The following is a 26,260-nucleotide window of genomic DNA, read 5'->3' as shown; positions in this document are numbered from 1 at the left end:
CTAATCCCCTGCAGGCCCCGGGGCCGGTCAGCAGCCTGGCTGGCGCGGCCATGAGCAGCATCGGGCAGAGCGATGGCCTAATCCCACTGTGGCACCGCTCCCTGGGGACAATGTTGGGCTCAGAGCACCTCGCTTTCCAGCAAGACCCACCGGTGATGCATGCTTCAGCAGCAGGAGGCTCTTTGGGGAGCTCTGCTGTGAGAAAAGGCTCAGCTTTTTCTCTCCACCAAGGCACGGCACCAACACTCAGTTTCTCCTCCAGGTGGGATCAGCAGCTGCTGGCCCGTGCTCTCCACGCTGCACATGGGGTGGCACCAGCTCTGCTCCCAGCACTGGTGATGGGCGTCCAGGATTAACAACACCTCCTGGTGCAGGGAATCGCCCCATGGGAAGGACAGGTACAGGCACCATGGGGAAGGCAGCGTGAGGGACCATAAAAAAGAGCTGTGGAGTTGCCCAGGAGAACCTGCACCCTCATCACCTCCCTTACTGCCTTTTTATTTCCTTCCCCAAAATGTTGATTGTTTTGGAGGAGGAGGACTTTAGAAAAATAAGTAAATTAATAAATAAAATAAATAGATTAAGTTACACATCCACAGACCAAATAGTTACATTATAGGCATTTTTGTGTAACTACAGTCCACCATTGCTCTTACAGTGTTTTCGACCAGCAGCAGTGGCACACCCGGTGGGCCAGGCAGGGTTTCCCGAAAGCCTCCAATAAACCACTGTAAGGTCTGTCTATCCTCAGTCGGGAAGCAAGAGGGCAGCAAGCTCCAGTGTAACAGCAAGCGCAGTTAGCTGGGCAGCAAACTCACAAAGCTGTGCCCAGCACAAGAGCGGCTTTGTTTATGCGTAAGAAAGAGTTGTCAGAATTAAGGTCCATGCTTTGGTGTCACGGTACTTCATTGACACTCCTTCGTTTTGTGCCAGCACTCAGCTGAACACTTGGCAGACAGCTGGCAAGTAGTTATAATTAACAGGAACTAACCCTGTCGGCAGGCAGGTGTAGCTGAGACTTTGGACAGGTTATAGCAGGCTGGGGTTTAAAGTTTATGACCAGATCTGCTGACACACCATGGTTACAAATTTAAAGACACTGAAAAAAAAAAAATCCACATTGTGTTCACTTAAAACCCGAGGAAGCCTGAAAAACTGTTAGCTCTTTGAAAAGGAGAGCAAGTATAGCAAGCCACTGTACAGAGCTCTCCATAGGACTGAGGAGGAGTCCGGGGAAAGGAATGGCTAATGAGGATTTGTGAGTAGGATGGAGATACCAGCAGGAGCCAAAGGCTCATGGAGAGAAGGGCCAAGCTGTCCCATTTTGCTGGAGAGGTGTGGGAGCATGGCCTTCACTGTGAGCTGGTTTGTGGCTCTTGTGGCTGGGTTAATTCTTCCAGCTTGGCCAGCTTGAAGCAGGAGCAGCAAGATCCACATCTGATGTCCTTGCTGCTGGGGATGTTTGTGCCTCCGGAGCTGCTGTGTTTGCTTGCGTGGGCTTTGGGGATTGCGGGAGGGAGGAAAGCTGCTTGGAGCCAGGAGGTGCTGGCCTCCAGCCAGTTTGCAAGCGAGCAGAGGAGTGACCAGCACGCCCAGAAACCTTGGCTCTGAGCAGGCTCTTCAGTAGCAGGCACGGACTGAGCAGCACTGTCCTCACAGCAGTGCCAGCACTTGCCCCGACAGCCCTGGAGGCACAGAGCTGGTCCATGCCCCATTTCCTGCTCTGAGGTGAGGTGCTGTCCTTGTACAGGTCCTCAGCACAGGTTTTCTGACCTCCACTCTACTCTCCCCTCTTTTTATTCGCTCGAAAGGAGTCCATGGCAAAAACACCCCACAAATCACAGTGAATTTCTGGGTCACCTGGAAGCTCTTCCACTCACATTTCTTTCCTGGTCCTCCTCTTGCCCTTTGCCAGTTAGAGAGTGCGCTCTGGTTTGGGTTTGGGTGAAGGTTCAGAGACCTCCCTGCATGTGGCTGGGATTGAGCATTGCCCTCAGCCTGGGAGATGCCTGCAGGTGTGATGCCAGAGCCTCCAGCAGTGCTTTGCTGAGGAGGAGGAACACATTTTCATCGCTGCCTGTTTCTTCCCCATTACTGGAGAGTTAAATTGATGTCTCTTTCTTTTCCAGGGCTGTGCACAAGGATGGATTTTGGGTCGTGGCTCCTGAAGAGAGTTCACCAGCTCACTGCATATTGACCACAAGCCCACCTGCAGCATTTGGAAGGACGGCCCCGCACTGAGCACCCACAGAGAGCTCCCTGGTCCTCGAGGTACATGTGTTTTACCTGCTGGACACCCCAGCTAGCTCCCATAATTGCATATTTGAAATAAGTGCTGGGTTGCAGCTGTAAACATATGTGTAAAAGTTGAAGTGGATAGAATTTGAAAACTGGTATGTTTTAGTGTGCCGCAACACCACTTGAACCCGAATAATTGGAAGATGTGTCTTTGCTTTTCCCAGTAGTAGAGACAGGAGCATTTTCCTTCCATTGTTAAAGCAAGCTGGTAGGCATGCAGCTTGGTTATGTCATGAGAATGTCTGTCTTTCTTTTTTCTTTTTTTATTTATTTTTATTTTTTAATATATATTTTTATTTTTTTAATTCTTTTTTTCCCCACAGCATTTTGTTTGCTTGCCATCTTTTCCCGGGACAGTAGTCCTGAATCAAGTTATACTATATATGCTTTTTAGATGTGATTGTAGCTACTTTGAAGCTTCTTGGCTTGCAGACCAACACGAACAAGGTGCACCCTGAGACGCTAGGGCAAGCACAATCCCTCCCCTATTTTTAAAAAAATTGGGAAGAAACAATCCCCTCGTGTCAGGGAAAGGGCTGATGGAGCAGGGACCTCCGAAGTGGAGATGCCAACGTGATGGACACCACGAGAGGCAGGCCTGGAGCTGCAGGGAGGGCAGGGGCTGTCCAGCCACAGTGCTTCCCATAGAAGTAACAGCTCCAGAAGTGCTTGACCCTTGCTGAGTGTGTGCATATGTAGCAGTGTGGGCATCATTGTAGCAACTAAAACCTAAGAAAGGAACCAGGCTGCTACAACGCAGCCACCCTCCCGCCACCCAGCCTGGAGTACCACCCGGCCTCACACAGCAAGGCTATAGAATGCTTAACCCAAGCAACGCCCGCTGGAAACCAGGCACATTTCCCTCCCACCAAGTGTACTTCACCGTCTTCAAAGAAGCACAGCTACTCCACAGACAACCAGGGTGGAACAGATACTGTATTTTTCACAGATAAATCCTAGTTATAGATCTCTGGAACTTGTAAATAATACTTAGAATACAGAATTTCAAATCAGTGCAAAATGTACAGTCAAATTAAACACAAACATTGCCAAATATATACAGAATTGTTCTCCAAACACAACCCAAGGACAAACAGATGTTTAAATATACGAGGAAGGTCCATCTTCTATAAATTACTTTTTTTTTTTTTTTTAAACCAATTAGTAGATTAGGTATGCTATTTGTAGACAAATTACCACAGCATAGTGATTTGCAAGGCAGACACTGAGAAACAAGTTACATCATTAAAACCCTGTTTCTTGAACCAATGCACAAGTAAATGTGAAAATGCATTACTAGTTTGAGGCACACAATGTGGAAGGCTTTTGAGCACTTGAATGCTTATGCTTACACTTTGTTTTCTCAGTATTATTAGGCAGGTGCACAAAGAATAAGCACGAGACAACAGCTAAACTGTTTGGTGGTCAGCTTACCTTAGCTTGATGGGCCAAGTTGATTTATTAACGACGTATTAGAAGATTCACAAAAACTCTGTAAAACATCTTAGAATATCTTGATATTAAAACACTCATTGAAAAACTGCTTGAAGTTGGCTGATTTAACCAGAGGTGAAAACCACAGTTACTTAAGCTGTAGTTTGAGAAGAGTTAACACGTGATGAGTGGTTTATAAGTAGGAGGGACACTGAAATCTACACTAAACGACAACCTCTGTGATGCTTTGCATTCAAAGCAGAGATACTCCTATTAATTAGAACTTGCAGCTTATTCAAGGTATTGATTGCTACTATCTACACCATTGATAATTAAACTATCTTAAGGATTACTTGCTTTTGGCATGTTCAGAAAGCTGGAGTTATACAGCTATTGCTATGATACAGATCCCCACAATTTTCTTTTAAAATAGCAGTGAAGGCATCATAAGCACCTAAAAGTACACAATAAATACTCAGTAATTCTTCAAGCACCTCTTGCTACCCAATTTGGCAAGATCAGCAGCACAAAGAAAGGGATGCCACGGCAAGGCAAGCTGTAACTGTTTGACACAGGGACGGGCCTGATTTATGCCTTATTTCCTTCAGAAAGCAGAAGGACCAACATGTGGCATATCCTGTGGACAGCGAGAGATGTCTCAAAGGGCCAGACAGCCACCAGACATGTAGCATTCCTGCTGTCAAGCACAAGGGCAGGCTCTCTACTCCTTATCTGACAGTGGTTTGTATCGGGAAAAGTTCAGCCTTCAATAGCTGGTGTTTATGTTTGGAGTTGCTGCCAGAAGTGTGATACAGGATACACACAACGTAAATGAAGCCACGTCTTCTGAAATCAAGTCTTCTCCAAAATAACACACTTGAGCCACAGTGACATGTTAAAAGGGTGTGTTGCGAGAAGAGCTCAGAGGAGTAACTACACCAGTAAGTGTCCTACTAAAAATACTTTGCTTTGGGATACATCTTTGATATCTACATACATTTATTTCAAGACTTCAGAACAACCTTTTAACAACACTGAATTGCTTATAAAACACTCTGATAAATTATCTTCACAAAAAATAAAGTCAATCTTTTCGAAAACACATTCAATAACAACACTTGTGTCAGTACAAAGGCTGCCCTATGAATCAATGGCAGAAAAGTCAAAATCCACATTTAAATTTTTCTACAGGGACATAGCTAGGAGGCTAAACCGGAAGGCAACTATTTTATTAATTGTCATGGGAAGCAGAAACAGCGCTTCCAGAATGCAGAAAGAGAATGAACTGACATGTATAGGTTTACAATCAATAGTCACTGTCCTGTAAACATTGAAACTGCTGGTCTAACTGCGTGTTAAGACTAATACATTGCATTTGTTTCACTGCATTCCATACTTACAACGGCTGCACTGTTCAAGAACACAGTAAGTAGCAAAGGAACAAAGGCTTTGAGCTGGACTTCTCCTACAAGCCAAGTGTCAAGTCAGTAAATGTTGACATTATAAATAAACTTTAACATTACTCTAAAGCATTATAAAATCAGACTAAGAAGCCTAAATCTTAGAATAGCAGCCAATTTGTAATTGTTTAAAAATATATGTGAACTTTCAGTCAGTCAGATATAAATACATACTGCGATGTGGGGAAGATACCATCTCCCATTCCCAAGCAGAGCTTTTGAAAACACAGTATCAGAGCTGGGGATCAAGGAACACTGCAAGTCAGAGAAACTCTTAAAACATTAAACAGTTGCATTCTACAAACTTGTGTTCATCATTACCTGAAAGTGCATTTTTATATCTGTAGAATCATCCCCATATTTACAAAAAAAGTACAAACATTGCAATTTTGCCACACCCTAAAACTATCCAACCTGCTTTTACTGTTAAGTGCAAAAAGTCTGTGAAGTGATACATGCACTGATGGAATACAAGGTCAAGGGCTGAAAACGGAGGCAGTGCTGCCACCACGAATCCCAGGCATGTCAGTAGTTGCTGAATGTTTGCTGCACAGCTGCAAAAATGGCTGAAGTAGAAGCTGAAGCAGAAATCAATGAGCAGCTTAAAGGCCAATAGCTAGAGTGGAGTTTTAGACCAGGATCTCCATTCTCTGCCCTCTGCACAACCTCACCAGCCTTTTTTTTTCTTTTTTTTTTTTTTCCTTTAACCAGCTCACTCACGCCTTTGTTACCAGTGTCAGTATAAAGGTTGGGCCCAAAGGGCAGGAAGGCAGCCTAGCAGGAGAGGAAAATGCAGAGTTCATGTCAAGGCAGCAAGGGAGAGGTATGGGGTGCAGATCGAAAGACACCTATCTCCTGGCAGCTCTCTCAAGGTCACAACGCCAGTGCACCCCCAAGTTTCCGTGCTGGAGCATGGGCAGGTGGCCATGCAACACACACTGTACCTGCACACACAGTCGGAGCACGCTACGAAATACCCATGCAGCTACATCTGTTCTGTCTCCAACATAAGTCCTTCTTAGGTGTTGCAGAAGTTCATCTTACCTTCTCCTCCCTCAGAACAAGGCTTCATTTGGAAATGAGGTGGTTACATGCCAGCAGGCCGCTGCAAGGTAACGCGCACGCCTGGCTGCTCAGCGATTCCACAGAGCTGATAATCAGACCATTATTGACACAGTACATTATTTGCTCTTTAAAGAACTGTAATCTGCACAATACTTTGAAGAGGGTAACTGTGAAGATTAATGAGCAATTGTCTGGAACAGTTCATTTAGTTTTGTTCTTTATCTAAGTCTTGAAGTTGACTATGCTGCAGCTTCTAGTTTTTAGAATATTGCAACAGCCATTGCCATTGATTTTAAACACACTAAGACTTGATTAAAACCTAGAAAAAGTAAGAGGGGCTCAAAGTGTACACATGCAGATACTATAAACACAGTTGTGCTTTGACTATATTGCTATCATGTCGGGAAGTACACATCCCTCAGAAATGTGGGCTGAGAGCCTCGGTGGGACCAGCAAGAAAGCAAGCCCTGCCTTCTGACCACAACTGGTGAGAGAAAGATCCAGAAGTGAGTGCTCTTTGCAAAAGCCACAAAACCACATGCCATTTCCTTTCATGGAAATACAAGGAAGACTATTTTAAGGGTGTGTGCATATATACGCATATGCATATATATATACACACATATGAATGTATAGAAATAAAATGCTTTTGGTAATATAACCCAGTTTCATACAAAAATCAATGCAATGAAAGCATCAGCAATTTAAACTACTCCAATCAAGTCTAAAAGTCATGGGAGAAAAAACAGCAAGTTTTCTGAATAGTGTTTTTATCTCAGGGATAAGCTTTTGAACTTAGGTTTAAATTCAAGACAGAGGTAATATATTTACCCATCAAAGCAGATTTTAACCAACTGACCACCTTCTTCTTCCTTGTCTGTGACACGGGGATATTTGAAATGAACCTTGGCTTTCAGGATCCCTCTTCTCCCCATGCTAGGAAAGTGTAGTAAGATACCAAATAAAGCAGGAAAGAGGCTAGTGCTGCTCCGTGTGCCTGCCACCGTCTGCAGGTGAGCTGAGAAGGCAGGGCAGGATGAAGGTGTGCACTCTAGATGGCAGTGAGCCTCCGTCTCCGCCCTGTCCATGGGTTATGCTTTCTGATTCTGTGTCCCTGATGTTGATTAACAGCTGTCTGTTCAGAACTGAGCCTCCTTCCCAGTACTTTTCTTACTGCCTTATTTAAAGCACTTGGCCATGTGAACACCAGCTACCCACACAGTGTTCCTCTCTCCACTCAATGCCGAGAATCATCTATCAGCCCGCGGTGATGTGAAGTATACTGCATTGTTTTATGTTCAACGTGAAGGCTAAGTGAAAACTGCAGGGAGTTTTATCACCTCTTTTCAAGGAAATCTCACTCCTATGGAAGAAAATCCTAGGCCTTTGCAGAAAATCAGTGTGATAAAATTGTCAGAAAAGCAAACAAACAAGCAAAAAAACAAACACCAAAAAACCAGGTATGATCCCCTTGATATACTGGCTTCTACAGTACCTGAAACTGGAACGTCTTGATAGAGACATTCAACAGAGAGTTTCTTATTTTAAAAACTTTGCAAGAGCTTTCCTATCTCCTCCACCCAGGAATCTGTTTTGTCTTCAAAACGTACTAAAAATCACTCTGTGATGTGGAGAGACCTTAAATGCCAAGTGTGTTTTTCTTAAGATATATTTTCATTCCAGTGTGGCACTCATCTACTCAAACAACACGTGGGAGTCAGTTTATGGAAAAAGAGAAAAGAGAAAGAAAAAAGAAAACTAAAAGCCTCCATATCTTCCACTAGGATCTCCTTAGACAGTTGCAAGGAGAATGTGTTTATATTTCTGTGTTGCCTTACTAACACACTGCTACCCTGAGACAGGCTCCTACAGCGCTCCAGGTATGGAAAATCCCAATGGAAGGAAGGGCATATCACAGTGAGAGGCCCTCTGATTAAAATACTCTGGCCCAAGAGTTTCATGGTATTTGAGAGAACAGATACTGAGCAACAGAGACAGACAGCCAGGCCTTTAACGAGCCAAGAACACGAACACTGTCAGTTACATGCTGCAGGATGGTGTCTGTCTGAAAAACAGAGTCAGACAGGCTTATTTACTCGGGCTGTAGAAGATAGCCAATACCAACAAGCTTCAAAGTTTATGCATGTTATCTGTAATGAAGAGTTAGCAGTTTTCCTCTCATCTTTGAGTCAGCAACCATAAAGAAGACCAATCAGTTTTTCAACTACCCCAAGGACAAAAAGTAGCTTCTCTGGCTTTCTGGACAGCTACGAACAGCGATGCATTTAAGATTTCTTCTCTAATTTGTGAGCTGCATCCTGAGAAGGCATAGCCTGAAATACAGCACACCCCTCCTCCTTGCAACGCTGGTACCAGGATGCCAGAGGAGCTCCAGTTAATCCTTGCTGCCCAGGTTCTGAAGCTGAGACAATGCCATGGTTAATGACCAGGTGAGTGTCCACACTATCTCCTCCTGTACTGTCCATGCTATTTCCTTCATAGTTTGCATGGTGAATAATGGTAAGTTGTAGTCCATGTGGTAGTACATGAAGATAATTCCTACAAATTAGACTTACAATTGAAATAACAATCTCGAGTGAAAAGAGGAGTCCTCCAAATGCATCTCTACAACAACAGTAGGCACCTGTTAGCAGAAGAAATCACTGGGCAGCTGGGAGAGACTGCAGTCAGCTGGCCTTTTTGCATCTCTGTTACGTCTCTGTTTATAGCCTTAGCTGCATAGCTCTGTCTGATGCTACAGATGAATGTTTTATAGTACCCACATTCACACCCTTGTCTGTACCATAACTGGAAAATATAAAGCACAGGTAACGACCAGATGTTGCTGGAGATGGCACAGTGCTCAGAGTACAGATTGATGTCAACAAACCCAGCAAGAACTATCTAACCACATAATGGTCTCCAACACAGGACAATGGCTTTTGCATGTTTCAAAGGTATAGTGAAGTTTCCTGAAGCAGCTGGAGATGTTTTTCTGGACATGCTCACAAGAGGAACCTTCCTGAAGCTGCCACTTGAGTGACAAATTCATGTCATCCACAGCCAGGTTCGTTACTACCATGCAACAGAGGACAAGTTATCACCCTGGCTAGCTAAGTGGACTCTGATCCGTGCCAGCAGAGCTCAAGTAGCTCCAGGGAGCCAATGCACACACGTGGCAAAAACACACAGGCCTCTTGCTCCACAGCCAACTGTGCTCAGAGGGCATCTCGTTATGATGTTGACCTGCAGTGAAAGGTTAGTCACTGGAGGACCAAAGCAAGACAAAACCAGCACTGATGTCAGATGTCAGTGAAGACCAACATGACCGCAGCCACAGGGAGCAGACGCATGTAGCACATTACGGCACCAACACATCAGCTCCAGTGCCAGTCTCCAGCAGGTAGCTAGAAAACTACTGGATCCCTGTGTCTTCAGCAGGTGGGTAAGCACAGAGAAGTGATCTCAGTCTCACAGGAGACGAGAGGAAACCTCTGAGGAGCAAACACACATCCCAGTGAGATGAAATAGTCACCTGGGTCCACAGCTGCTAGCACCACGCACAGGAGACACAGGAAGTCTGGCTAGATTGGTGAGTTTTCATGACAGCTATCACATCCCCAGTTTTCTGAAGCCTACAGAACATTAGATGCATGGTACAGGCTCCAATACCTCCTCAGTTTTGTCAGTGAAGTTACTCTTCAGTATTTCAGTTCAGTTCTAGTTCAGTTCTACTGTATCACTGTGCAAATTCACTTTACTGAACACTAAATGGTACCTGTTTCACACTAATTAGTGACAATTCTTTTAGTCTTTGAACTTGCTGTTAAGTAACAGTCCAACTCTGACAGATAAGTGAAAATGAGATAACACAAGTAAAGGCAAGAAGCAAAGCCTGGTGTCAAAGATAATGGTCTCAGCAATAGAAAACAGTCAGTATAATGTAATACTGCCTCAGGTATTTTTGTTCATTTTTTAGAGTGGTAGCTGCTGAAATTCAAATGTTCTTTAAAACAGGCTATTATCAACTTCAGTTGACAACTTGCTCTAAAAGCTGTTTCCCCTTCACTCACACAGTCTAAATGCTGTGGAAATAAACTCTCTGAAATATTTTGACTCAACTGTTCTAGTACTTTCTTTCTTCCCTGTGCACGGGGCTCCTTTTATAGAAATCATCTCTCCTGTGTTTTGTATTTTTTCTCTTCTACGGTAGTACTGTTTCAGCTATGTTATTTGGACTTATCCAAGGAGTTCTCAGCAGCTCATGTCTTTGCCTTTTTTTGGTTTGGAGGTTACTATGAGCATTAATTTAAAACAACACATTTTCATTTATGGAAAGATACACCAAAACTTATCTATGGAATGATTTTCTTAAAGAAAAAGCTGGGAGGAGGGGAAGAGTCTTTGCAAACATAGATGCAGAAATCTCGGCATCTTGGAATCTCTGTTTGGCCTCAGTTCCATATATATTAAAAACTGGGAAACGGTTTATGGAAAAGCAACCCAAAGTAAACATCTCAAATGAGGCAAGTGGTACATAATAGTTATTTGTAACAATGAGGCACTATCTTTCAAAGACGACGCAGAACCCAGTACTGTTAAAATGCAATGAAAGGCACGCTCCTAAGCAACCCTTCTTCACCAGCTGTCTGCACCCAGTTTTACTGAACCATCTCAGTATCTACAGTAGTTGTGCTGCTTCGCTTCCGAGCACAGGTCTCCACTTAGCGTCCTCCTTCAGATACTGCCATGCTATCCACTCTCATCTCTTTCAGGCTTCCAGTTTTTTTCTGTTTCTGCTTGGACTTTTTCAACATATGTACCTAAAACGGAAAGTTTTTGAAGAAGGTGAGTGAGAATTCAAATATCTGTAGTCAGATATACATAAGCAGACCTAAGGCAACTAATACATGAGCAAAATGTTGGAACTGCAACTGAAACACATTGAAATACACTACTGGTTGAAGCAGCTATCCTTGTAAAGTGCTAGGATTAACTGATTTTTACATAAATATATAGACACATGTAGGTACATACATATAGAAGTGTAAGGATATGTGTGCATATATATGAATGTACACACATATACATACACATACATACGGGTAATGCTATCAGTCACTAGCCTTAAAGACAGAAATATTTCTTACTGGAAGGACAACTTAGGTTTGTTCTTTCTTTCTCTCTTTTTAACAATTTCCTGCAGGAAAAGAACAAAGTTTAACACATTCCCAAACATCTGAAGTATGACCCTCTTTACTCTCATTTTTCATCTGCTATTTCATATTTCATCTGGCTATTTTTCTGGTAGCCCTCCTTGTAGGGATATGCCTCGTCCATAGCAACAAACTGCTGTGAGTTAAAAAGGTGTCCTTAAGGTAGCAGACGAATCTGTAGACTTCTGCACACCAGAGTCAACCATTGCAAAACATTTATTTCACAATTTCAATATCAAAAGTTAATTCTTAAGCAGCTGATGCTTTTTTTTTTTTTTTTTTTTCTGTATATACACTGAAAGACCAGGGAAAATCAGACATCAGTTATCTCCAAAGACTCTCAGACTTCCCTCCTCTAGTATTCACTTTTCTCCTTTGCTGCTTTCTGACAGATCGTCCCTCCTCCAGCACAGACAGCTGCTTTGTCCCTTGCACACTGCAGTGCTACCATGGGCTCCATAACTATGATCTGTTTCAGAGCAAGCAATACTGCCTGGAGATCTCAATACAGGAGTGCAAATTAAGTCACTTGGCTGAAGCTCAGGACTATCGAGGATGACTTTCTTAAACACAAGCCTCATCTGACCCAGTGGAGAGGGTCCTCAAACCATTCTCTCTATAAAAGGCTGTGTATTTATCCAGCAGTTACGACACAGTGCTGACTAGCTCCTTTGAAGTTAAGCATCAGAACACAACTGATGAGCAAGATAATATATTACTATCCATTGGAGAAACAAAAGATTTGTCAGATTTCTGAGACAAACCTACAGTCATTACCTTTGGTCCAGCAGCAGAAATAATAATCTGTCCTGGGGCCTGAATCCAGGGCTCTCCATCAACTTGAACTGGAATTGGCTTTAGGAGCGTTACACGAAAATACGAGCCCTGGGCTATGCGGATGCCTGATCGAAAACCACCTTGGACTTGACCCTGTTAGGAAGTAAAAGCCTGGATTATCAAACACCCCAGTGAACAAAGAAGCGCAAATATTAGCTGCCCTTAAACTGGGTGGATACAGTTTTTTTTCTTACCTGATGTCTTAAGTTTCAAGCTAAAGAACTGCCTAGGCAAAATCTGCATAGGATGCTTTTACTGATGCAAAATTAATCATTTAATTAGTGCATGAAGCATAACTCATCCCCATGCGAGCTGCCAGAGGCGAAATAATTTACACAGTGGAATCACTTGTACATTCATTTTGGGAAAGGAGAATGCATTCACTAAGTCGTATTTGCTTCTACTTCCCTCCTCCATAAAATAGTAAACACTTTTTCAAAACAACTAACCATACACACAGACTCTGGTGCATGTGAAATTGCCCAAATCTAAAAGCACATTATCATAAATCAGGGAGACAGAGATTTACAATATCCAACTCCATATTCATCTTCAGCTAGTAGGATCAGCGTTAACCACAAAAAAAAAAAAGATGCAAAGGCAACTCTGCTGCTAAAAATTGTCTTGGGGAACATGTGCACATATCAAACATACAGGTAAAAATCTTAACACAAAATCACAAAATAAGAGCATCAGTTTGTTAATGTTTATGTTCTGAAGCAGTATGTTCATTCCTTGGTGCTTCTAACAAAACAAAACTTTCAAGGATCTCTACGAAACTACTTCTCCTAATGGAAAAATTTATGTTTGTCTTCCTTAAAAGAACTAAATTACAAAACCGTGAAGTTGGCTGACACCAAAGGTTGAGCTGCACAAACAATTTTAAGTACCCACCTTTCCATTTTTGGTGGTTGTATGGATTTGTTGTCTCTAGTTACCTGACCACGTATACTTTTTCAGCACAGATTTCTTAAAATAGTGAAACAAATACGAAGAAAAGACAAAAATAACGCATCATTCCACAGGACTGCATTGCTAATAGCAGGCCATTTAAAAAATACGTACTACATGGAAGAATGAAAGCTACACTGATTGAGCGATAATATTTCTTGCATAACTGGTATACAATCTGCTTCATGTAGCATTTGGATTAAGTATCAGATTCTAAGAGACAGGTATTGGAATGCCTGTGGCAGATAATTATAAAGATACCTCTCTAAAAAGCATCTCTGCTCTGATTGCTTTGAGGTATGTCCAGATTTTGTGTACACATGCTAAGTGAAGAGTGGGAGTTCTTATGACATTAAAATGAAATATTGCTTTCATCTTATGAACTATTTGGTTTTGACGCCATGATAAAGGGTAGTTATGCATACATGTATTTGTGTTCCATATCTATGTATATTTATGCACCATATATGCATGTATGTTTAAGGCCTTAGTTCAAAGCCCGCATCAAGCATTTTCCCATGCTCTTTTAATGAGTACTTCACAGTTCTCATACTTCCCATCCTAGCACAGATTTCTTCAGTTTCCTTTCCATCTACTGTCACGTGGCACCTAAATATGGATCTTCAAAGCAGGCTAACACACGGGCTACAAGGGGCACTGCGGGCTGTGGAACGGCATACCAGTTACAGCTAAACTCCTGAACGTTTATTCATTCACAGACAGCTGATGTTGCTCATGAACTCTCTTTATGATCTGCAACCATTTTTGCATGAAAAAAACAAGAGCTTGATTAAACGATGGTGTAACTCTAGCACTGATGCCTATTTTTAGGCACTTGCAATGGTGCAAGTGGACTTGCAATGTACTGTTTATTATGAAAATAAACGAGTCTGAGAAAATGTATTTACCAGAGAGGCTCATTCAACTCGTTCGCAGAAATGCATTTCCTCTGTTCTCGTTTGGTTGCTAACTTACCATGTGAACAACGCCAGTCACACCAACAACTTCCAGCAGGCCGTCGTCGATGCGTGGTTTCTCAAAGCGGTCATCGCTGTCAGAGCCCCAGAGATCGGCTCCAGACCCCCAGCTGCGCAGAGAACACACCACAGTGACCACCCCGCCAGGGATGTCTGGTCTGTCAGACTTCAAAAGCTGGGCACTCTGCTCCCCACCAGTGAGAGGGAGACAGCTTAGCTCTCCTGCACCGCGAGAGCAAGAAAAGCTTTTCTAAAATCTGAAAAACTTCTGATCAGATCTTTGAGGAGTGAAAGAAGGATTGATATAAGTACTTCCAATTTGAAAGAACTCAGTAGTTAAGCAGGTGTTCCTGCACTTCAATCACTTCAACTGCTTCTGACAATTTAACATGGCATTGCTTTTCATGCAGTATTGACCTTCCTTACTCAAATCTCTTGCTTATTCTTTTGGTGCACAGACTTCTCAGTGCTAATCCTGATCTTTTCTTCTCCACAATTCTCAGGTAGCTTAAGGTTAAGAGTCTATTTGAAGGTAGTATGGCAATGCTAATGACTTGCTGTTACTGAACAAACAAAAAAAAAGTCACTCATAACCAGCAAATTCAAGGAAGGCAGCTTTCTGAAAAAACTGCCATTCTTTCTCACAGAACAGCAATTTCACCTCCCTGCTGGTGTCAGTACAGCCCCGGCCCCCACAGCAGCTACCTGAGCTGCAGGTTTTCCACAGTTCCCTGGGTAATAGCATCACCAACTCCACATGTACCTTTGATGAGGTTATCATTCCAAATTACTGTTAGGACACAGGATAAGAAATAGCAAATGTACAGGGGTTTGCACCGGGAGAACGAGGTAGTACCTATCACCTTTTTTGGAGTGAGATTGTGACTTTCAAAGGATAAGAAAAGCAATGCTAAAATGGTATTAAGAGCCAGGCTCCTTAGGCACAGTTGCAAACCCACAGTTTGGCAATAATCAGAAATATCCAGGAACAGTCACCTATCAGCCCAGACCGTTTAATTTCTGGAGTGATGCTTAAGTCCCAAGCAGTTTTCCCATGCATACATGCAAACATGCATCTACAGAAGACCCTTCCTCTCAATTTTACCTGGGTATATTAATAAAAATGAGTCCTTCTATACTTGGCAACTCCACCTCTCGCTGATCCACCTGAAGCTTTATGTCTTTGTGAAGATTTCTGGTATGACTTATCTTCTGCAGCCCAACTTTCACATAAACTCCTTTGTTGTGAAACCTAGGAGCAGACAAGCATCATGTAACTAAAAGGTAAGCCCCAGAACAGTACTGTTTTGTACTACAGTACTACATTGAACATGTGCTAGCATAGCATTGTCCTCTAGTGGGTATGTTTAAAGAGCTTTTCAATTTTTTATTGCAGAAACAAAGCATAAGCCACAAACTATTTCATATACTTTTTACTTAGAAGAACATGTGCTCTCAAGGGGAGATGCAGAGATGTGGAGAAGCAATACCTCTTTGAAACGCAAACCTCTGTGCTGAAAAACTGTATTACTGATTAAGACGTAGGAGATGTCACAAAACATTTTTAACTGATTTATCATGCAATGGTAGAATAATTAAGGCAGAAAACCCTCCCAAGTCTAGGCTTTACATACTGCTAATTCATTTAACCATACTCAGCTGCAGAAATTAAAAACATGATTAGTAGTTTTTGACAGAGCTCTAACACACCTAATTTTAGAGTAAAGAAAATATTAGGAAGATTTTATGGCATCCCTTGAAATGTCAAAGCATTTGAAGAGTTACGTAAACAAATGCCAGTTAAATGCAGATATTCTTTTCTTTTGTAACGGTAACCTTTGGATACATGGCCTTCAGGACAACCTTAAAAGAAAAAGCATGAATTTTGACTATTTGACCCTATTAACACATGGGTGTCATTGGAATCCAGCTCTGCAGAATGTCCCTAGCATTATGCCTGAATGATGCAGACTTTCTAGTGGGGAAGACAGCCAACTTAGCACGTGGGTTACAGTCAATTCTCCAGACAGAGACTGTTCAGTTCTTTTAAGTTATTACATTGGGAGTGATTTATCCTACATGCTAACAGTTTTAAACTGCACTGAATTAACGATAGGCGAGGGATAACCATTTAATATATGCTTCCACTCCAGACAAGACCAAGAGATCCGTCTATGCTAAGTCTGATTTGAATGCATTACAAGCAACTGAAAAATAAAACAGGTAGGAAACAAAATACTTTAAGTATCCTCAAGAAGTACAAACTTTAGTTGCATGAAGTGAGAAGCCTTGAGAAACTAGCAGAGCATGACACAGTGACAGAAGTGCAGACACTGTTCTGAATTACAAGAGCTCTAAGAAAGATTTGGCCTCTGAGGTCCACAGGATACTTTGGGCAGGGCACCCTGTGACACATAATGAAGCATAAAAACTGTCAGAGATCAAATACTATTACTCTTATTTTTGCACATGTATTCCATTTCAGCTATGGATCCTATTAGGACATCGAGACCAGAAAAGAACAGACTTATTTCTGTAACGTTACCATGCCAATACCTACTTAATGGTTGTGAAGGTGACTGGAAGATTTTACAATCAAAACAGCTAGTTGAGCTGGGAAGGGTGAACTCTGAACGTACACTACTAGACAGAGGCACCACCCTTCTTGGTGCATCTACATGTTGGGCGTGGCACGATTTGGTGGGAAAGTCCAAGTGGAAGTTGTCAGTCCATTGCTAGCAGTAGCAAAAAACATACCAACTTGCCCACTTGGTAGAAAAATGAATAATTTCCTAAAGCAAACCCTTGTTTACATACATTGTACTGACAGCAGTCTTAGGCAGGAATCACAGAACTAATATTTGAAGCAGTCTCCAACACCTTATTTGGGCTGAAGGACTTTGAGTTTTCGATTTGGAGGCAAGGCTCACATTGCAGTCACTGCTGTAAATGACTGACGGGGATGACAAGAGGAGGGAAGGGCTTTATATGCAGGTCATTCATCCCCATGGAGCCCGTGAGTCTCTGCAGCAGCTCAGCTGCAACACTTGCACCATGATGTCATCCCAGAATTATTTGGAAGGTTCCCTAGAGCACAGATATCAAAGTAACATCCTACTACTCAGACCAGTGTGGGGACTTGGCCTACACAGCCCAGGAATCACCCTTCAGTTCGTTTTTCTACAAATGATGCGCTACAAATATAGCCAACATGCTACTTAATGCCCCACTGGCCAGACCCATAAAGCTACACCCTACCAGAAAGGCATTCAAAAGCTTGGACTGACACTTCAGTTTAGCTAATTGAATAAGTCAGAACAGATAAAGTTAAAAGGTGATCCTATATAGGACCAGTTTTATGGACTAGGAAGGTAAACAGCTGTTTTCAAGCATCACAATCCTGTGTTTGTTCTAGAAAGAACAAACTGAAAAACACCCTTTTCTTTTAACGAGCCCATGACTAAGTCTCCATAGACTCAGGGAGACACCAAACCATCAACTATGCTGTAAGTTGAACCGTCTCTGTGGTTGTTGCCCAAGCAGCAAGAATCTCTTGTGGTCAGAGAAAGCAAGACCCATCCACAAGCACTCTCCAGGCTTTCACAAAATCAAAATAAAGAAACCAGGTTTCAGGAGGCACTAAGAAGCCAAGTGAGCTGATGCAAAAAGCCAGATTCTTTACAGCTCCTGCCACCGCTGCATACGCAGGAGGGTAAGTTTGGGGAACTCTTTTATTTACAGGTGCTGGATAAGAACTCTGTGTGCCAGCAGGCATTTTTAGATGAACTGCTGTTTCCCATGATCATTAATAAACTGCTAGGAAACATCTCTTGAAAGGGAGTTGGCATTCAGAATTGCATCACAGCGCACGGAAAGCAGATCAAAGAAAACAAGGTGAGCACTTTTCGTCTAGTCTTGCAATTTAATAATCCTACCTAGGAGATGTCACCACTGCAAAAGCCAATAATCAGCCTATGTTTGGGTGATTTTATTAAGGTTTGTTCCCTACTGACAGGAAACAAAGTTTACTTAGACTCACTTTCAACACCCCCAATATAGAAAAAACTAATTTAGACACACCAGCTGTTGCAGCACTTTAAAATCCAGAACTGACAAATCAAACAATCAATACTTTCAAACCTTCCCCCACCAAGAGGAGTTTTGTATCCTCAAAAGACAATTTTAAAATTGCATTAAATTGTGCAAAGTATTTTCTCTGCCTAATCTTACAGCCATGAGAATGCCTGTCACAGAAACATCCTGCCAATTTTGGATGACACAAAGAAATGTAATCTCTTCCCTAACAGGCAATTCTAAAGACTGTTCCAGGACCCCACAGCAACTGAGGAATAAAGGCAGATGCCCTGATCCTTAGCTTTATACTGTAAAAAATAAAAATCATAATGCCTGGCACTCAACAATGAGAAACCACCACTGCCAAAACATACACTGCTTCTGCCTGCTCTGTGGTACAAGTTTGGTGTTGTTCTCCCTGCAGGGAAGTCATCACTTTGCTGTGATCTGCTAGCCCAAGGTAAGGAGTCCTGAGCCTGCAAAAACACTCTACAGCGTGAGGACAGAAAGCACACAGATTTCAGGACATTTACCAGCCTAAGGTCTTAAATCAGAAGAACACACAAGCCTGTTTTCCTCCAATGGACTCTGCAACATGCAGACTTTGTTGCCACCACCTGAAACTTCCCATTCCGCATACAAGAGCAGCCTGTCCATAAACCAGCTGCTGTTGCATTTAGCATTAAGTAGCCGTGCTTCTTAGTTAATTTATTGAAAAAAAAATGCTAATTTGGCTGGCAAGTGTGCACTTGCATATCCTGGGAAAGGGGAAAACCAACAGTTTTAACATGGCTCTCTAAAAGGCACCTATTTTATCAGCACTGTTGGGCTGCACAATCTGTTTGTCCCCTGCAAAACCATACCTGAGTATCAATTCAGAATTCATATCTCTTTCCCGTATCTTGACTCACAGAAACATATAGCCCTTCAGATTTGAAAAAATAAAAATAAAAAAATCATCCCCTCTTTCCTGCACAAAAACACTGTGCTAGCACCACAACAATATGCCTGGAGAAGGTCTGCAAGAACGATACTGAGTCATTGCTCATCACACTGTTGATGCTGCACATTATGGGCTGGTAAAGATTTGAGAGATTAAAAGCACATAGGGAAACAAATGTCCAAGCATAACTCTTAAATACTGTGTCAATAAGTAAAGGACACATCTTCTAAAGTGCTGTAGCCTTGCAAAGTCAGAGTAGCATATTTCGAAGGAACGAGTATAACTCTGATTTACTTATGTTCACTGCAAAAATAAATCCAGAACAATTTAATGGACTAAAACAGGAACTGCTGTATGCAAACTTATCACCCATGCTGTTTTTAATCCATTGGACTGAAAATAAAAAACAGTGCCTGTTGTCCTAATAGTAATTTACATACCATAAACAGTATTTTATTCAATTTTTAGGAAGTGTATGAGCAACATCTACACTGATAGACAGGTGAGATTTCACTTTATTACACTCATAACTGGCCAGAAAATATTCTTAATAGTTGGGATTGCAATACTGTGTAGTTGTAATAGCTTGTTCTGGCAACCAAGGGACAACTTAGAGGGCATTTATTCACAAATGTAGGGGAATAAAGAGCAGTCAAGAACAATTTCTATAAAGAGCTATTCATTAATTAAACAAATCTGATTTTTCTTTTTCCTCATCATTTTCAGTGATTAATGCAAAAAAAAAAAAAAAAAAAGTACTCTTATTGATTGATCTGCATGCCAGAATGAGGGAGGTTTCTCTTCACACCTTTTTTATCACTCTGTTTCACTTGAGATGCAGAGACTTTTTCCTAAATCATTATTACCAGCATGCAGATGCTAACACACCACTAAGCAAAGGTTGGAAACGTATGATGTTTATTATTCATGCAGCAGCACTGCCTTCCCTCCTGTTATAAGCTTTGAATAAGAGATATTTCTACTTTCTTGAAATTTCACTGGATTCGACATTGAAATTTTTGTATACTGAAGTATACTGAATAATAATGACAGGGCTTACAAAAACTGCTCTGATACTCTCTCTCTTGGGAAGAAAAAAAAGGGAATAGAAAGAAAAAAGAAAAGCCAAATTCTGTATCTAAGAGTTCATGGGTATTTTAGTTCCTCCCTGTGTCTGCTTTACCTCAGGCAATGTTATTTGTGAATACCTGTAGCAAGATTATCAGCTTTAGTGTAAGTTGGAAGTTATATTGTACTACAGCACTTATCCCTCACCTCTGTTTTCCCCCAGGATTACCTGCTATTAAATTTCCCTGGTTCTTCTTCTCTAGCATGATGGAAGTCCAAGCTCAACTCTGCATCAATGCCAAGACCACAGTAATTGTTCATCTGTACAATCTGTCAAAAAAAAAAAAGTTGTATTATTTGCTCAAGGCTTACATTTATAAATAAAGAGGTTCCAAAACTTTTCAACAAAAGCAAGAGTTACAGATAATTCTTCTAAGTCATTTACATCTTGACAGATTTAGGAAAATATTTTCCAGAAACACTGCACTAAAAATAAAGCTGTACAAGGAATTGTTGATATGTGTAGTTATTAATTCCAAACTATCAGAAACTTGAAAATTTAATCTTAATTGCTAGAAACAGGTATAATAAGGGCAGAAATGAAAGTAAATGAGGAAACAAAGACAACCCAACTTCTCCAAGTGATTCTATGCAATAACTAAAAGACTTGTTGAACGCTAACACCACTACTATTTTTGGCATCAAGAAGGGAAATATCATGGTATCATTGGGAAGATCCCATTCCTGAACTTCATCTTATGTTAGATGACCTTGACTTCACCTCTCAACTGCATATTAAATAGTTCTACATGTGGCAACTTTTTACAGATTTCTACTCTTTCTCCTATTGATTCTTCCTTTGCCTGCTAGCTCATTCCACAGCTTTTCTATCCTCACCTGTGATTCTGTCACCTTTCATCTTTAAAAACCACATTAGGCACTCAGGGCAAAATCTACCCCCGTGCTGTGGGTTAACCTGGCAGGCAGCTCAGCACCACGCAGCCATTTGCTCAACCCATGCCCAGTGGGATGGGGAAGAGAATCAGAAGAAAACAAGATTTTTGTATTTATTTTTATTGCTGAGCATGATGCCACATGGTACAGGACATCCCTGTGGTCAATTTGGGCCAACTGTCCTGGATGTGTCCCCTCACAGCTCCTGGTGCATGCCCAGCCTCTTCGCTGGTAGGACAGCACGAGGACCTGGAAATGGCTTTGCTCTGTGTAAGCACTGCTCTGCAACAACTAAAAACATCAGTGTGTTATCAGCATCGTTCTCATCCTAAACACAGCACCATACCAGCTAATAGGAGGAAAATTAACTTGTTCCCAGCCAAAAGCAGGACAACCCACCTCCACCAAGTTACCTGGAAGTGGAGCAACTTAAATTCTCCCACTGACACAATACCTATGATTTTCCAGCAACTGGACTAAAATCTTTGATGTGAGCTACCATTATTACAATTTTCTACTTTACTTTTGCCATATATTTTCTATCCAATGTCTTGGTTTTGTCTGAAAATAAACAGAACTAGGGTACACAGAAAGCTCTGAAGTCACCATCTACAAGCAACATTTTTATTTTCCTGAACAAAAATAAGTAATACAAACCAAGGGAAAGGCTGTTTCACTTCAAAAATATAAAACAGATGCTGCAAATATAGATACCCAATGGCAATAAGTTGATAGAAGGATTTATTTCCTGTATGTTTTTGCTATTTATAGTCACTTAATCTGTAACAGGAAAGATCAAAAGTAGTCTCTTTAATTTTATTTATTTATTTATTTTTGGTCAACACTCCAGTTTCACTAGTCTTCTGGAAGGCATTTGGCTTTCTTTGGAAAAGTTTTTCTTACTTGAGAAATATGTGTTCTCCTAAGCAAAGCAAATAGGTATGCTGCTGCTTCATGTATCTTTCCATTGATCTTCTCTCAGATACTTTTTGCCAGCCAATGAACAAATGTGCTCTGCAACCAACCAGTCCTACGCAAATTGAAGCACTAGATCCAGACACAAGGTATGTTCCCTACAGATTAGCTCAGCAAGGCCCAAGCACTAGATAGGAGAGCAATAAAAGATTAAAGGGTGCTAATACCTATCTTCTTCATCACTCTCAACAGAACAACAGTTCTTAAGAGTAGAACCTGAACAGTGCTCAGCTCACCTTTGGAGGCTCAGGTTCTGCTACACCATTCTCCGCACCATCAGCAGGTTCTTCAGCGTCCAAAAGGATAGTCCAGCGATCCATAAGAACGTCATCTGCCTCGTCCACGGAAATCAAAACAGAGTAGGGGTCCTCTCCACTGTAGCCAGCTCCCCAGCGTAAGACTCTCCCTAAGTCATTACCTGGGTAATAATGAAGAACCCCAAAATATGACTACATTTTGTAAGTTAGCTAAAAGCATCAAAAAGTGTATTAGCCCTGTTCTACAAGATGGGAGGGGACCTGGGCAACCTGATCTAGTGGGTGGCATCCTTATCCATTGCAGGGGGGCTTTGACGTGGGTCATCTTTAAGGTCCCTTCCAGCCCAAGCTGTTCTACAATTCTATGAAATAAGTCATTAAAGCAGTACAATTGGACTGAAAAGTTAACAAAAAAAAATCTATTTGTAGTGGTTGCATATGTGCTTTGTGTCACAAACAGACATGTTGTCTCACAGTGGAAAAATGGAAAAATGTTATGGAGTTGGGAAGCTGAGCACAGTGGACTTTACTGGTCTACAGCAAGTGCTGGTGCAGCTGTGATTGCCAAGGGTACAATATTTTGCCCTCTCCAACTCCTGCCCACTCAGACACATCCATAGCAATAACCCTGCTGCTCATTTTTCAGTCAAACTGTGACCAACATTTTGTTGATGAACTGATACTACATTTGCTATCCAGTACCTGCCAGAACTGAGTCATGGCATCCTCACTGCAAAACCCTGTAGTTTGTCAGATGGATACATGAAGACAAACCTTCTGGAAGACAACCAGGCACAAAGCCTCACACAGAGATCCAGCAGGACTTCCAGCACTGGACCAGTCCACAGACTGCAAGCAGACCTGTCAGCAGTGTGCTAGCACTGGGAGTTCGTCTACCCACTGATCCAAGAACACCTCTGTCATAAGCTACCACCAAAAAGGACAATATCTTAAGAGACAAAATGAAGGAGCTAAATTCTGAAGGCTACGTACACTTACTCATGTGGTAGGCTGGGTATGAGAGATCAGATCTTTCACCCACTACATCAGAAAACAAGCATTTAAAGATCGTGGCTCAAGAGCTGCTAAATTCAATCCCAATTTAGCATTAAAATAAAAGCTAAACACAGTTCTGAGCTACTTGGGAAGGTTCTTTGTTGTGTTCTCTGCCCCCAAGTCCATGTTACTATGTTCATTATTTAGAGATTATGCCTAAGAGAGTCACTCTTCCCAGCAATTAGTCCTTCCAAATTCAAGAGAGCACAGCCGTGGACAGTGAGAAGTCTGGGACTTCAGCACTTGCCCTGATTCTCACCTGTTCCTAAAGGTAAGATGGCAACAGAGGGCTCTGAGCACACCAGCTTGTGTCTGATCTCCTCCAGCGCACCAAGAACCCAACCCACGGTGCCATCGCCTCCACACACCAGCACTCGGAAAGAAGGGACTTTGGAGAATGTGTGAAACCTCCATTGAGAAACAAAGAAAAGGGGAAAAGAAGCATTACAATGTAGTACAGCAAAGTCTCTTCATATGTTATTTAAGGTAAGACATACTTACCGGATTTTTTCTCCCTTCACCATCTGTCTCAGGATCAACTTCAATAAAGTGAGTGGAAATATAGACACTTTTAGATAAATCTGTTTTCAAGTAGTAAAAACCACAATCTTCTATTATTTTCTAAGGTGGAGATCAATTGTTAATCACTTCCTTCCTCAACACAGAGAGACCTAACTGTTTATAGTTTCCGTTTGAAGATCTATTACTCTCTAAATCTTTGTAGAGATTTTGATTTCGCTTAGTGATTTCTATATTGTAAGTGTGGTATTTTGATAGGACTTCTTGTTCATAGTACTACTTCGTTCACTGTCACCCTTTATGGCTTTTCATCCTACATACCAAAACATCCTGCAAAGGAATTTTTACTCACATTTCACAAGGAGCAAAAAGCAAGTGGAAGCAATTTGCCATAAAGCTGCAGAAATATTTTATGGGTAAAGCAAAATGAGCCAATTATCAAAATTACAGCCTCAACTACATTAGAAAGACATCAAAATTACATAGCTCTGACAAAAAAAAAGTTTGTGCAGCTTGTTTTACTTGCTTCCTGCATAAGCTGCATTTCCCTATGAAGGCTTTTGTTTGGAAGGTCTTGTCACAACAGTTCTTTGTTAAAGCAGCACTGAAGTAATGAGGGTACTCTGACTAGGCTGCAAACATTGCTTTCAGTTTTATGAAGTTGGTGACAAAATGGTGTTGATAAAATCAAGTAATTGGTTACTGCCTCCCTTACAAGCACATTATGTTCTGTTCCTTGTATTGAGAAATGCTGCAGCTGTGATCAGGCAGGCCCTGCTAATTCTGCAATTGTGGCCAAGTTTCAAGAGTCAAGATAGAAAATTTTATTATAATTGCCTCTTAGTTTCCATGAAACGTTAGAGTAAATAAAAGCAAAAAATGAGCATTCTTGTAAGGCAAGATGTTTCTATTTTGGTTCCCATTTGATTATAAAATCTTTTTATATTTAACGATTATTAGACCTGCATTATTGTAAAGTACGCATGACTTTCCCAAGATTAGACTCTACTAAACTTGACACAAGCATATACACCAGGAACTACTCTGTTTTCTTTAGAGAACTTAAAAGCTTAAGTCTGCTAAGTAAGAACCAGTTGGAAGGACTGATCCACCACTTTGGTCTCCAGGCACAAAACATAAAAAATTTGTATCTTCATAATAAGAGAGTCTGATCCTTCCTTAGAACAAAACAAAACAAAAACACTCCTAAAAAAAATAACATCAAGAAAAATGTTAAAAATACTACAACTTACCCAGGCAGAGGGCCACCATTGGTAAGTTCAAAGACCTGATGTGGATTTAGCAGCTTCCTAAAACTGTGCAGCAGATCCCGTCCTTTTAGACCACCGCTTTTTGGATTCACAAACACAAGAAGAGGCCAGCAGTTCTGTGGTATCTTGGAAGCCTGAATGAAGAAAAGGAAGGATTAGCCAAAACCATGACTAGGCAGGAAAATTACTACTGCATCTCAAAAGTATTTCCTGAAATTTCCTTGATGCTTAGTAAAAAAAAAAAATCCAGATTCAATAAATAAAAAGATTCAATACCCAGACAATCGACAAGGCTAGCTGCTGATTTTGTCTTCCTGGGGAAATGAAGTTTCCTTATCCCACTCCTACTACACAGTCTGGCCTAATGTTAAAAATGAAGTCACTATCAGTAGTCCTTTCTACACATTTTCAGTAAAAAAGTTTACAGAATAACGGAATGGCGAAGGCTACGGAAGGGACCTCTGGAGGTTGGACCCAGTCCAACCCCCCTGCTGAGCAGGATCACCCAAAGCACGTTCCTCAGGATGGCATCCAGGTGGGTTTTGGATATCTCCAGAGAAGGAGACACCACAACCTCTCTGTACAGCCTGTCCCAGTGCTCTGTCACCCTCACAGTACAGAAGTGCCCCCTCATATTCAGATGGAACCTCCTGTGCTTCAGTTTGTGCCTGTTGCCTCTTGTCCTGTCGCTGGGAACAACTGAAGGGCCTAGTTCCATCCTCTTGACACTCTCCCTGCAGATATTTATAGACACTGATGTGATCTTCCCTCCGTCTTCTCTTTCCAGGCTACACAGGCCCAGCTCTCTCAGCCTGTCCTTGTACAACAAGTGCTCCAGTCCCCTATCATCTTCTTAGCCCTCCTCTGGACTCGCTCCAGTAGCTCCATGCCCCTCTTGAACGGGA

At 41.7% G+C, this 26,260-nt stretch overlaps 1 protein-coding gene across 3 annotated transcripts in view; it reads right to left on the bottom strand.

Moving 5' to 3' along the window:
- Positions 1-3,216: 3,216 nt before the first annotated feature.
- DGKQ (diacylglycerol kinase theta) overlaps positions 3,217-26,260 on the bottom strand; it is a 90,523-nt gene continuing 67,479 nt past the window's right edge. For all 3 annotated transcript variants that reach the window (XM_038170191.2, XM_027446168.3, XM_038170192.1), the window contains 8 exons: positions 25,338-25,489; positions 23,825-23,973; positions 22,489-22,670; positions 20,553-20,653; positions 15,344-15,490; positions 14,237-14,348; positions 12,251-12,403; positions 3,217-11,080 (listed from right to left, as the gene is read on the bottom strand). In XM_038170191.2, coding sequence (XP_038026119.1) covers positions 10,982-11,080; positions 12,251-12,403; positions 14,237-14,348; positions 15,344-15,490; positions 20,553-20,653; positions 22,489-22,670; positions 23,825-23,973; positions 25,338-25,489 — 1,095 coding nt within the window. In that variant the 3' untranslated portion in view covers positions 3,217-10,981. The remainder of the gene's footprint in view (positions 11,081-12,250; positions 12,404-14,236; positions 14,349-15,343; positions 15,491-20,552; positions 20,654-22,488; positions 22,671-23,824; positions 23,974-25,337; positions 25,490-26,260) is intronic.

Source organism: Anas platyrhynchos, chromosome Z (genome assembly GCF_047663525.1).
Source record: "Anas platyrhynchos isolate ZD024472 breed Pekin duck chromosome Z, IASCAAS_PekinDuck_T2T, whole genome shotgun sequence".
NCBI lineage: Eukaryota > Metazoa > Chordata > Aves > Anseriformes > Anatidae > Anas > Anas platyrhynchos.
This window is presented reverse-complemented; position numbering and strand designations above follow the sequence as displayed.